The sequence below is a fragment of the Rhinopithecus roxellana genome, chromosome 7 (assembly GCF_007565055.1).
Source record: "Rhinopithecus roxellana isolate Shanxi Qingling chromosome 7, ASM756505v1, whole genome shotgun sequence".
In the NCBI taxonomy this organism is placed as follows: Eukaryota; Metazoa; Chordata; class Mammalia; order Primates; family Cercopithecidae; genus Rhinopithecus; species Rhinopithecus roxellana.
In genome coordinates, this window is record NC_044555.1 from 90,635,676 (window position 1) to 90,648,125 (window position 12,450).

Consider the following 12,450-nt stretch of genomic DNA (forward strand, 5'->3'; position numbering starts at 1 on the left):
TACAAGGGGCAGATCTCCCAGAAATCCTTCAATCAAGTCTAAAAACTCTAAAGAGAGAGTTTGGGGTAAGGGGAGGGAAGCAAGGAAGCACCTTTATAAAATGTGAAGCTCACTACCCGTGTCCTTTGGTTAATTTATGTTACCCCTGTGGACACTGGTTTTGTTACCTGTAGAATGGGGATAATAATACATCATGGGTTACTGTGTGGGTTAAATGAGAAAATAAATACAAAGCATTAAGGACACTGCACAGGCATGGTGGCAAATAAATGCCTGTAATCCTAGCTACTCAGGAGGCTGAGGCAGGAGGATCACTTGAGCCCAGGAGTTCAAGACCAGTCTGGACAATGTAGTGAGATCCTGTCTCAAAAAAAAAAAAAAGTTAAATCAAATCAAACTTAAAATATTATACATAGTGAGACCGCATCTCTACAAAAAAAAAAAAAAAAAAAAGAGAGAGAGAGAACACAGAACACTGCAAAGCACTTAGTAAGTGCTCAATAAACAGGAGCAGTGGTGGTGGTGGTGTGGCATGGTGGTCTTCAGACGGTTTGAGGTGGCATGCTTACATTTATAAAGCTGACATTCAGTTCCTTGGCTGTATACCCTCTCTGGAGGTTACGTCGGGCATAAACATCATAGTCACGAACAATTCTGGTAATGATGTCCGATGTTGAGATGCCTTCTGTTCTCTGTGTTGGAACGAACATCCCTGTTTAAGCATAAAAGAGCGGATAGAGGAAAAATTAAGATCACCTCAGTTGACCCATCTCCTTTAATGGTTCCCCTTTACAGGACAAAGTTGGAGCTCCTGGGTATGCCAATGAAGACTTTATCTCTGGCCCCAAGTGACTCTTCCAGTCTCAGTTCCGTGGAATTCCTCCCTACCTTAAATGCTACATGTTCATCATCCCAGACCTGTTTCCAGGATGTACCATCCACTTGTCTGGCCCCTGCTGTTTAGCCATGCTGAGCCTTTCATTTCTGCCCTGGACACCCCTTCCCTGCTCATATTAACTGCAAAGCTCTTCCTCATCCTGCAAAGTCTCAAGGTTATGTCTCTGGGAAGTCTTTTCTGACATCACCAGGCAGAATCCACAACATTCAGAACCTAAGTTATCTTTCATTAACAAAAATATCGGGCCAGGCATGGTGGCTCATGCCTATAATCCCAGTACTTTGGAAGGCCAAGGCAGGCAGACCATTTGAGTCCAGGAGTTCAAGACCAGCCTGGGCAACATGGCAAAACCCTGTCTTTACAAAAAATACAAAAGTTAGCTGGGTGTGGTGGTGCACGCCTGTGGTCCCAGCTACTTGGGAGACTGAAGTGAGAGGATCACTTGAGTCCAAGGTCAAGGCTGCTGTGAGCAGTGACTGCGCCACTGCACTCTAGCCTGACCCCATCTCAAAAAAAAAATTTAAAGAATTGTCTCCACGTAGAAAATGCACATTTTGAAAGCACTGATAGTGCCTTAATTGTCTTTGCACCCCCAGCACCCAGCTCAGCCCCTGTGTCTAGCACATGGAAGGTGTTCAATAAATGCAAATTGAGTGAGAAAGTAAATGAAGACTAACAACTGAGTCAATGAATTAGATCACAGCAACTCTGCTTCATCCCCAAGGAAGTCTGCTCATGTTATACTGAAGGAAAAGAAGAAAAAGTGTACTATTTGTGTCGTCTCTGATCTGAAGGCATGCCTGTAGGGATGGTTAGATGATTTATCTTCCTAAGAACAGTCTACTATACATGGTAGTTCCACGACTCAAAGGCCCTTTCATCTAGAATATGTGGGGCTGAGTAAAAATAAACAAGCACAGAGGATGCCAAGTTCTAATAGAACTTTCTTAAAGTCTTCAAAGATAAATGTGGGTATATCAACAAATATAGGGCTATAAAGAGGTCACAAATATTAACAAAGACAAGAATCAGGTTTATGCTCACACTTCTGTTGTGAACTGAAATGACATGTTGTTGGCAACTGAGATCTTTCTACCCCATATCATTACAGCCACTCAGTCAGAGGCATCAGGCATGGGACAGTATGATGGACAAAGCCTGGGGACAACGGCACTGGGTTCTTGGTTTGTAGACGTGGGCAAGTCACTCAAACCCTCTGAAGGCAAGTTACTTAACTGTAGCCTCCTCAGCTGAGAAAAAGGTGATTGGACATGATGACCTGGGACTCATCTGTGCCATTTCTTTCTCTCTCACTCCCCACATCCAACCGAGTTCCCAATCTACTTCTTAAATGTTTCCCTAATTCGCCCACTTTCCTCCATCCTAAACCAGTTCAACACCATCTTGGCCAAAGATCACAGCAAGAACCTCAAAACCAGTCTCCAGCGATGCCATTTTTGTCTGCCTCAACCCATAGAGCAAGTTCTACAGAGCGTTCTTACTAAATGCAAGTCAGAGGTCTGCTCGAAACCCTCCACTGGCTTTGTGCTGTTCTCTGGATTCAGAGCCAAATCCTTAACTTGGCTGTGCAGCAGTTTGCATGGTCTATTCCCTGTGCTTGTCTCCAATTTTATCTCAGACCCTCTCCCCTTCACTCCCTAAACCAAGGCCCCGGTGCTATACAACTGCAGCGGGGGCACTGCTGTTGTATTCTGTGGAGTTGGGCAGTAGGCTGACCCTGCCTCAGCCCAGCCATGCTGGATTTCTTCAGTGTCCTGAAAGGGTTGGCTCCCCTCCCCTCACTCTGCCACAGACACAATCTCTACCTGGTTAACTCTTGGGCATCCATTGGGCTTCAGCTTTAGTGTCACTTCCTCAAGCAAATATCTCAACCTTCAGACTAGGTCTTCTGGTGTGTTGTTCCTTCCCATGGACCACTCCCCTTCCCTCCAAACACAGCAAGATCTTTATAAAATAACTTGTTCAACAACTGTCTTGTTGACTATAAACTACACTAGGGAAGGGATCACGCCTTTCTCATCCTCTTCTACATTCTCATCACTGGGTGACAAACAGGCACCATAGGAATATTTGTTGAATGAATGACCAGATGAATATTGATCTCTAAGTGCCCTTCCAAATCCATTTCTCTCTGAATGTTTCCATCTTGCAGCCCCCGTGACGGTGTCTCTTTGGAGCTTTCTTTTGATGTCATTTGCACGTTTATAGTATCACTAGCAGAGTGGCTCTGCTGATGTTAGAGACAAAACATCCAGTTTCTTATGTTCCATGGTCAGAGGACAGTTGGGGTTTGCCACTAGGCCAAACACTTCTTTTATCACCTTCTAGGAGGGAAGAATCTAACACGGAAAACCAAATGGAAGGCAGAAGATGTAAACATCTACATCTACACACACAAACATAAATAGCACCCAAATTGACCCAGCTGTGCAGGAGGCTCTGGTGGGTGGGGGAACCCTGAGACAACATACCCACCTTTGTGGGAACAGTGGGGAACATTCTGGTGAGAAATCCATCCCATCTTTCAGCAGGCAGATATTTTACCCACACCCCTCCTGCTGAAATAATCAGACAATTCTCTAGTGACTAATGGATTTTAGCAAGTCATGTAAGACATTGATGCCATGAGCCTACCCTTTCTTTGAAGCCAGAAGGTGAAGTCTCTGTGTTTGAGTAACTGAAAGTAGATTTGGCTTAGGGAGAGATTTGCTTTGGCTGGTTGGGAGGTAGGTCTCTGAAAGAAGCCAAGCCCTCTGTTGACATAATGAGATACCCGGCTTCCTTCAAATCCTAATTATTGCTCTGCTAAAAATATTCAGTAATGAGCACGATCAGAGAACCTTTTTTATCATGCTTTTCAGAATTGCAGCATTTGGTTATGGAGCTATTTTAAGAAGCAGCAAAGCACATGTTAATGAAGGAAACTTTCAACAGTAGTAGGCAATATTAGAATGGTGATGAGTAATGTGGACCTTACAGTCTATTTAATTTAAGCTCCATCTTTTCATCCAGCTTTGCTAGAGGATTTTGACACATAGTTCTGACAAGCAGAGCAGAGTGTTGTAAAGCTTAAGTCATGTCCTTGGTATCTCTGGCTTCATTTAAAGAGACTTTTGACTTTCAAAATAAGCCATGATTTGAGTATGAAAGCCAAATATAGATGCTGAGGCCCTTTCTGAGCATCTTTCTCCCATGATGAATTCTGGCCTTCTCTACCTGGGTTCCAAATAGATCATTACTGTGATTCTCCCTCCTGCTAAGGAATCAGCAGAGCAGATGTGATGGAGCACAAGGAAGGGTCCTTGCACATAGGAAAAGTCACACTGAGTCTTAGCCTGTGCTACTAGGGCAAGTAAAATACTACCTGACTATTCAATTTGGAAAGGGCATTGTGGTGGATTAAAGATGGCCCAATTCTCTTCCCCTGGAATCTGGGCTGGCCTCAGTGACTTGCTTATACCAAATGAATGTGGCAAGAGTGACTCTGTGTGACTTCCAAGACTAAGTCAGAAGAAGCCTTGTGGCTTCTGTCAAGATTGCTTTCTCTCTAGATATTGCCTCTCAGCTGCCATGGTGTGAGAAGCCCAAGCAACATGAAGAGGCCACCTGTATGCCCCAGTGACAACTGCAATTGAGCTCTGTGATCATAGCCAGCATCCAAGGTCAGCCTTCAGATGACCACAGCCCCCACCAACATCTGACAACTGTTTGAGAGACCCCGAGCAAGAACTACACAGTTAAGCCTCTGCTAAAATCCTGCCCCACAAAATCATGAGTGACATCAAGAGGTTCTTTTAAGTCACTAACTTTGGGAGTCACTTTCTTATGCAACAATAAGGATGCTGGATTGCTAGAGTTAGAAAAATGTTGGACCTGTTCCTACACCGAAACAACTGGAACTTGATATTTTATTCCCCAAATCAGGAAAGCAACATATTCTTAGCTCACTGACGGCCACTCACACAAAAAGAAAACCGCCACCAAATGCTTATTCCTATACACTATAAGGTAGCCAAGGAACTACTGCCCCCAGGAAACACTGATTCGAGAAACACTGGGGATAACTCAGCTGGATGAGAATGCCTGGTCCAGATCTTTGCTACTCTAAGTGAGGCCTATGGACCTACAGCATCTAACAACCTGAGAGCTCACTAGAAATGGGAATCTCTGGCCCCACCAGACCTACTGAATCTGAATCTGAATTTTCACAAGATTCCACAGATGATCTGAGGCATATCTAAGTTTCATAAGCACTGGTCTATAACAAATCCTTATGGCAATTTTAGGAAAGGAGCAGCTGGCTCACAGCTCAGATCTTACAACAACTTTAAAGGGTATTAATCAGGCCAGGCATGGTGGCTCATACTTATAATCCCAGCACTTTGGCAGGCCGAGGTGGGAGCATCACTTGAGCCCAGGAGTTTGAGACCAGTCTGGGCAACATAGGGAGACTCTACAAAAAATTTTAAAATTATCTGGGCATGGTGGTGTGTGACTGTAGTCCCAGCTACTTGAGAGGCTGAGGTGGGAGGATCGTCTGAGTCCAGGAGGTTGAGGTTGCAGTAAGCTATGATCACACCACTGTACTCCAGTCTGGGTGACAGAGTGAGACTTTGTCTCATAAATTAAGTAAGTAAAGTAAGTAAATAAATAAATATTAATCACGCCATGCTATAACCCATCTTGATGTAACTGAGGCATCTGCCAGTTTCTTCTCCAGTTCCAGAGCAGACTTCCAAGTCCAAAGTGTATGAGGTTTCCTTCCTTGGAACTCCTCACAAACAAGATTGAGACTTGAGAATGTCAGACCTCCCATTATCCAATGTTCTTGACTTCTGAAGAAGTCCTTCCTAAGAGGATGGTACAGTCCCCACCACCAGCCCTGCAGGGGATGGCATGGAGCTTCCCAGGCTGGCCCCCAAGGAGTGTGAACCAACAAAAATGCCATCAGGGAGAATACATACATTCTATGTAACAATCATTTTTCGAACTAGTATCCAATGTTGTTTTCATTTCTAGGGATCATGTCTGTCCTGAGGCCCTATTCTCATGGACACTGAGACCTCGATGACTTCAGGGGGAGGCAGATGAAGCTGAGAGTACAGGAGACCGTGTTCAGCCTTCAACTTCTAAAACAGTCTCTTTTTAAGGCTCATTTAAAAAGAAGAGTTAAGAAAGGCAAGAGTTTCACTAGGAAGAGCCAGGCTTTGAGGAGTATAAAAAGGGTGTTCTAAATCCCAGAAGTGTCTTTTGAACTATTAAGAACCAGAGGCTGAGTAGACTCAGGGTACAGAATGTTTGACTATAAGCCCCGGAGTGTATGTTAACCCTGGGAAGGCATGAAATTAATTAAGGGGCAGTTTTCTGCTCTCCAGGAAGAAGAAAAGGACCTCTGGGAGTTGAGGGGAGGAGTGCAGAGAGGGATGGGGAGGCAGACAGCAGAAGTGAGGAAACAGGAGTGCGGTCTGTCCCTTGCTCTGACTCAGGTTCAAATCCCAGGGGCAGGGGCAGGGAAGAGACCCCCTTAGAAGGCTCAGTGCAGGGCCACTGGTACCTTGCTTATGGTCAGGAATTTTGGAAGGAAATACTTTTACAGAGGCCAACATGGCGGACAAGTCAGACAGGGCGTGACATGGCTTACTCACATTGCCTGGTTTCCCTTGCCCTCTAGTAGATTATGGAGGACATTTTTTAAGTTTCCTGGGGACTCTCTAGAGGAACATGGAAGGAAGTCCAAGATTTAAGATCAGCATGACTGCTGGGCAGCACACCTATAGCCCAGGGAAGGGAATCCTGCGACAGAGGCTGTGGCCAGGACAGGCCAAAGCGGGGAGGTGACAGAGTCTCAGAGGCTGCCACAGGGGTCTGGTAGGTGGGGCTGATGGCTGAGCAGGTCTTGAGACCTCACAACTAAAGATCCCCAACCCATGCCAGGCCAGAGTGTTCCAGAAACTTAGATCACCTCAGGAGAAAAAGGCAAAAAGTTTACTCTACACAGTCTAAGTACAAACTTAGAAGAGTCTCAATGATTTCACACGTCAAGTGTTTTTTTTTCCTGTCAACTGTGGAAATGGGGTTTCCTAGTTAAGTTTAGTTACGGAAACCACTTATGGCCCCCCAGTTGCTCCTTCCCACACAAAAGACCTGATCACAGATTCCCCTGCCTCAGAACAGTATTTGGTTCCATGTAACATCATATGGAAGCAAGCCTCAACCAGCTTGTCCTGCCAGTCTCCATCTCTGCCTCCCACCTCTACACACCCTACACTACATTAACATGTTTATTTTCTCCAGATACGCTGTGCTTCATACAGTTCCACCTTCGAACACACTGCCCTGGCCTGCTGTACATACTCTGCCACAGGCTGGTTATATTTTGGGTAATTATTTATATCTTTCTCTGCTCTCTCTCAAGGGTGAGGTCTATGTCTTATTCATTTTCTCTCATACAATTCCTGGCTTATAGATGCACTCAGGGGATTCATATATTAAACAATGACAGCCAAAACCATCCAAAGATGGAACAGGCTGCCTCAGAAGGCAGGGAGCTCCCTGTCATGGGAAATGTAAAAGCATCAGTTCTGCCAGGAGCTGGCAATGATGCCAAGAAGGAGATAGGAGCCTGGGTCAGTGACCCTTAGGAGCCCACCCTACCTCAAGAATCTGAAGGTCCATGAGTACCAGGAAAAGGCTGTAGTGGCAGCGGGCTGAGTGGGAAATGGTGGGAGCAAGCTGAGTGGAGTCTCATTGGTCCCCAGGAGTGGGGAAGATGGCTCTGATGGCACATGTCAACAATGGCTCTAGTATAATGCAGGGAGCATTAGACTTCTTGAAATCCCTATGCATATGGTAACTCACTATAGTATCTGCACCTGCCAGATAATGGTTTAATGTATGTAGGAAGGTATGCATGGGTGTACCTACAGTGCCTATAGATGAGATGCATGGTAGATAGTAAAATAGCAGAAAATAAGCCAAGCCATTAAAACATTTACCCATTTTCTTTGCCTCTACATGTGGTAACTGATAATATTACTAACATGTGACAGGATGACACTAGAAATATGGCAGGACTAACTTTGGACACAAGGAGTCCAGATTATTAACTAGCCAGTTATCTATCTTCTTCTGGAAGGAAATTTCTTGGGAGTATCCTGTAATTTCATTGTGAAGACTTAATTATGAATGGGGAAAATGGCTGCCCTTTAAGTAATGGGGTCCTGCACTTTTCGTCTGATGAGCCCGGAAATTAAGCCTCAGACCTAAAGTTGAGCACTTTGGTGCTCAGGTTCATTCCTACATAAATACCTAAATGGTATCTGTGCCATAACTGAGCCTTAGCACATGTTAACAGTGGCTTGTAGAAGCTGTTTGGGGGACATCTAAAGTTGTAACTCCCTGTTTGTATACACTGCAGATGTCCCAGGGCAGATGTCTCTTATTACACCTGATTATTGTGATGTGTTTGACAGGTGAGCAGAGGGGAATGCCTCACCTGCTTCCTTTATGTGCTTGTAAACATCATCAGAGCCAGCAGAGGAATACGGAATGTCATCATGAGCCACAAAATCAATCTGTTGGAGAGAGAGAAGAGTGATGTCACCACTGGGATGGATGTGCATGTCTGCAGATTTGAAGGGCGGAATGGTGACTTCAGAATGCCTTTTCAAAATAAGGCAGTTGTATGTTACATTTATAGTGGAGACCTGAATCCTTTGGCTGAAATGTATTTCCAACTATTTTCATTTCTATGAGATAATGGGAACTAGAAGAATAAATGTTTTGGTTTCTCTCCTTTGCTGGTCCCTCTTTCTTGTCCTATCCCAGAGAGTAGGTTTTCTTGGCCTTCTGTCCTTCTGCATCTAAAGTTTATCCTTTGAGAACCCATTCATTCTTTGAATTTTTATCATCCCTCCTATGATGAGGAACCCAAATCTTCATTTCCTGTCCCATTGATGGCAATGGGCACTCACACTTAGGTCACATTTTATACTGTGAAAAGAAATTTGTCTCTTTCCTCATTCGATCCTCATAACCACTTTGTGAGGTGGGCAGGCCACATGTTACTACTTCAGTTGGGACAAAAGGTGCTGAAACTAGAAAATTTGTTAGATTTATCTGAGGCTTAAAGACTGGAGTGGGCTGCCGGGGTACCAGGCCAGGTTTAGTGGGCTGCCAGGGCACCAGGCCAGGTGCTCTTAATTCCCACTGCAGCCCTCTCTTTTGCCACCTCTTGCTGTCACTTTAAATCATCCTGTCCTGAATTTACTTCACCTTTCTGAAAATGAGTGACCCCTTCCAATGGCACTTTTATTTTATTCATTTTGGGTCTTGGGGAGACCGAAACCTTGGAATAAGCCTCTTTTCTCTACTTATTTCACTCACCCTAGGTTCCGCTGGGATGTGTGTGTGTGTGTGTGTGTGTGTGTGTGTGTGTGTGTGTGTTTGTGTGCACACATGCATATGTAGGTGTGTACCCATCATCTTCTCTCCACGGAGACTACACCAAATCTAGGACCTGGTCACCCAGATTACTGACACCAACTTGTATCTGGCCTTCCTCACTGTAGGCCTCCTCCTCTCCAAGCCATCCTGCTGTCACATGGGGTATCCTCCTTAAACAGGGTTTTTTTGTTTTTATTTATTTATTTATTTATTTATTTATTTATTTATTTTCTGGTCATCCTTATGCCTGCTCATCTTTATTCCTGTTTCCTGCAACATCAAGTAAACGCTCCTTGCCTAGATTTTAAAACCCTTTATAACAAGTCCTTTATAATGGGGTTTCACTCTACCTTGAGAGGTAATTTAGAGTAGTAGTAGTTAAATACTTGAGAGGTAGTTTAGCATAGTATGATTCCCTGCCCCACTACTTGCTAGCTATATAACTCATAAGTTGGGGGAAAGGATTCAATCAGGATTTCTCAAGCTCAGTACTAGTGACATTCAGGACTGGAGAATTCTTTGGTGTCAGGAGTTGTCCTGTGCATTGGCATGTGCTTAGCAGTATCCCTGACTTTTACCCGCTAGATGCCGGTAGCACCCCTCTAGCTGTGACAACCCCAAATGTCTCAAGACATTGCCAAATGTTCCTCAGGGCAAACTCGCCCCAGTTGAGAATCACTGGATTAAATGATATAATTACGTAAAAATGCTGAAAAATAATTAGTACGGAGTATATCCTCAATAAATGTTTATTATTATTATTAATTCTATTCTTAGCACTCAAACTTAATTCCTTTTCCTCTCCAATGTATAATAACAACTTCTCAGGGTAGCTGCGAGATTGAATTCAATTCATATAATGACAAAGCCCTTAGCACAGTGCCGGGCACATGGTAAACACTCAATAAATTACAGCCATCATTATCATTATAAGTATCCCCCATAATGCCTAGCACATGTTGAATATACAATAGATGCTTAGTAAAAATGTGGTAGTGATTACTGGAAGTAAATCATATTGTAGTTTTTCCTTTTTCTTTTTATTCTCACTGGGAAATTGTCTCTTCAGCTATTACTCATGCACATTTATCAGTGTTCTCTATTCTCTTCTGCATCGTGGCTTTAAAAATAGAAAAGAAAATTCTTAGAACAGCTTAATCTTATTTTTTTTTTTTGTACTGCTTATAAAAGGAAAGAATAGCTCCTAATGTGGGGCTGGTAGGGAGATACAAAGCACATAATTTGATGCAGATCAAAAGAATCTCTCATGTTTCCAACTAATAAAAATCTTATGTCAGTAGGATTCTCAGGGTCACAAAATCATAGATATAAAGTTCTTTCTTTAAAGGCTGACCTGTGACTTTCTGGATAAGATGTGTGTTCATTTGTTCCATGAAAAAGAATGCCTATGAATCAATAAGCATCAATAATGACGGTGGTGATGGCGGTGACAATGACATTTTTGGAACTCTTGCTATGGGCCAGCCAGTGTTCTAACTGCTTAACTAAGATTGTCTCTTAGATCTTCAAAACATGCCCACAAGGAAGATACTAACATCATCCCATTTTACAGTTGAGGTAAGCGAGTACAGTGTGGTTAGATATCTTGTTTAACGTCTCACAACTAGGAAGAGATAGAGGCAGGATTTGGACCTGGGTGGTTTAGCTCCAGGGCCCATAATCAAAGAAGTGAGAGGATACCAGCCCTCGGGCTTGGGCGGAAAAGAAAGGTGCCACATCAAGCAGTTCCACATGACAGTTTCTGAAATTACCTCTTTTAGAAATTGAGAGAGACTTTGGGCTTTCTGTAGTCTTAGCTGCAGAACCAGACTCCCTAATCTTGCTACTTAGAGAATGTGGGAGAATGACAAGTACCTTGTGTTTTTCCAGAAACTCTGGCGTGAGTGTCCAGGGAGCATCTCTGATTACTTCGTCTACGTAGCGACAGTGTCTGAGAGCTTCGTATCTCTCGGCTTCATTCATCACCGTGAAACCTTTGAATTTGTGGGTGAGATCATCACTGCAAACTGAAACAGGCAAATGCATTAAATGCCATTACTCAGCCCAGGACCTGCTCACAGCCACCCTGGTTCAGACAAGGCTTCTTCAGCAGGACAAAAGAAGCACAGCTTTGCTAGGTGCTTGTCATAATTGAACTCAGCTTTTTAAGGGAACAAAGGATTTGGAGAGCAAAGTAAGCTGAAATCCACTGACAATTCAGAATTTCATTTTAGTGCTAATTACATCTGCATTCTCCATGGAGGCTTCTATTAAAATTATTCTCTACACTACCTAATGTGACTTTCATATCTTTTTATTTTCCTATCCCACTCCTCAGTGAAAATTACCATTCAGAAATAAAATGACCAAATGAACAGACACAGAAGGGAGAGAAGGAGAGGAACCAAGAGGCCTGATTTATAGGAGGTTTGAATGGTTTGAACAATCAGTTCCAATTATTTTACTAGATCATTGTACTTTGTAACCCAAGTGTGAGACAGACACACACACACACACACACACACACAAATACATGTACTTCTGTTTCTGGATTGAGGGCCAGTCACTACACATCAGGCCATTCAATCAAGAGGAGAAAGTCATAAAATCAAAGGTTTGATCTAGTAGAGTTCATCCTTTCCACATCTCTTATCCTTTCTAGATCTCAGGTTCCTGAACCCTCAAATGGGGATATCTTCCACTATCAGCCTTAGAAAACATTTTTTGAGAACTTACAAAAAAAGCGCTTTTAAACAAACTGAACAATAAATACTATTCACTATCCTATCTTTTGGCTGGCCAAGGCAGCTTTCCTAAGATCTCCTATGTGACAGGAAGAAATACCATTGTGGGTACAGTCCCTGTTTACCAAGATCCCAGTGAGAGACTTGCAGTGGCCAGTCAGAACTACCTTGACTGATCTTTGCAATGAATTTTTTTTTCTTTAAAGTATTATGTATTTACAATAAATTCACTAATTTTTTTTTTTTTTTTTTTTTTTTTAGACAAAGTCTTATTCTGTCACCCAGGCTGGAGTGCAGTGGCGTGATCTTGGCTCACTGCAACCTCCACCTCCCAGGTTCAAG

General features: G+C 43.3%; 1 protein-coding gene across 1 annotated transcript in view; it reads right to left on the reverse strand.

Annotated features, from left to right (window-relative positions):
• Window positions 1-12,450, reverse strand: part of PCYT1B (phosphate cytidylyltransferase 1, choline, beta) — a 57,571-nt gene that overhangs the window by 17,013 nt on the left and 28,108 nt on the right. The window contains exons 4-6 of the mRNA XM_030933651.1: window positions 11,240-11,391; window positions 8,415-8,493; window positions 570-712 (exon numbers count right to left, since the gene is read on the reverse strand). Coding sequence (XP_030789511.1) covers window positions 570-712; window positions 8,415-8,493; window positions 11,240-11,391 — 374 coding nt within the window. The remainder of the gene's footprint in view (window positions 1-569; window positions 713-8,414; window positions 8,494-11,239; window positions 11,392-12,450) is intronic.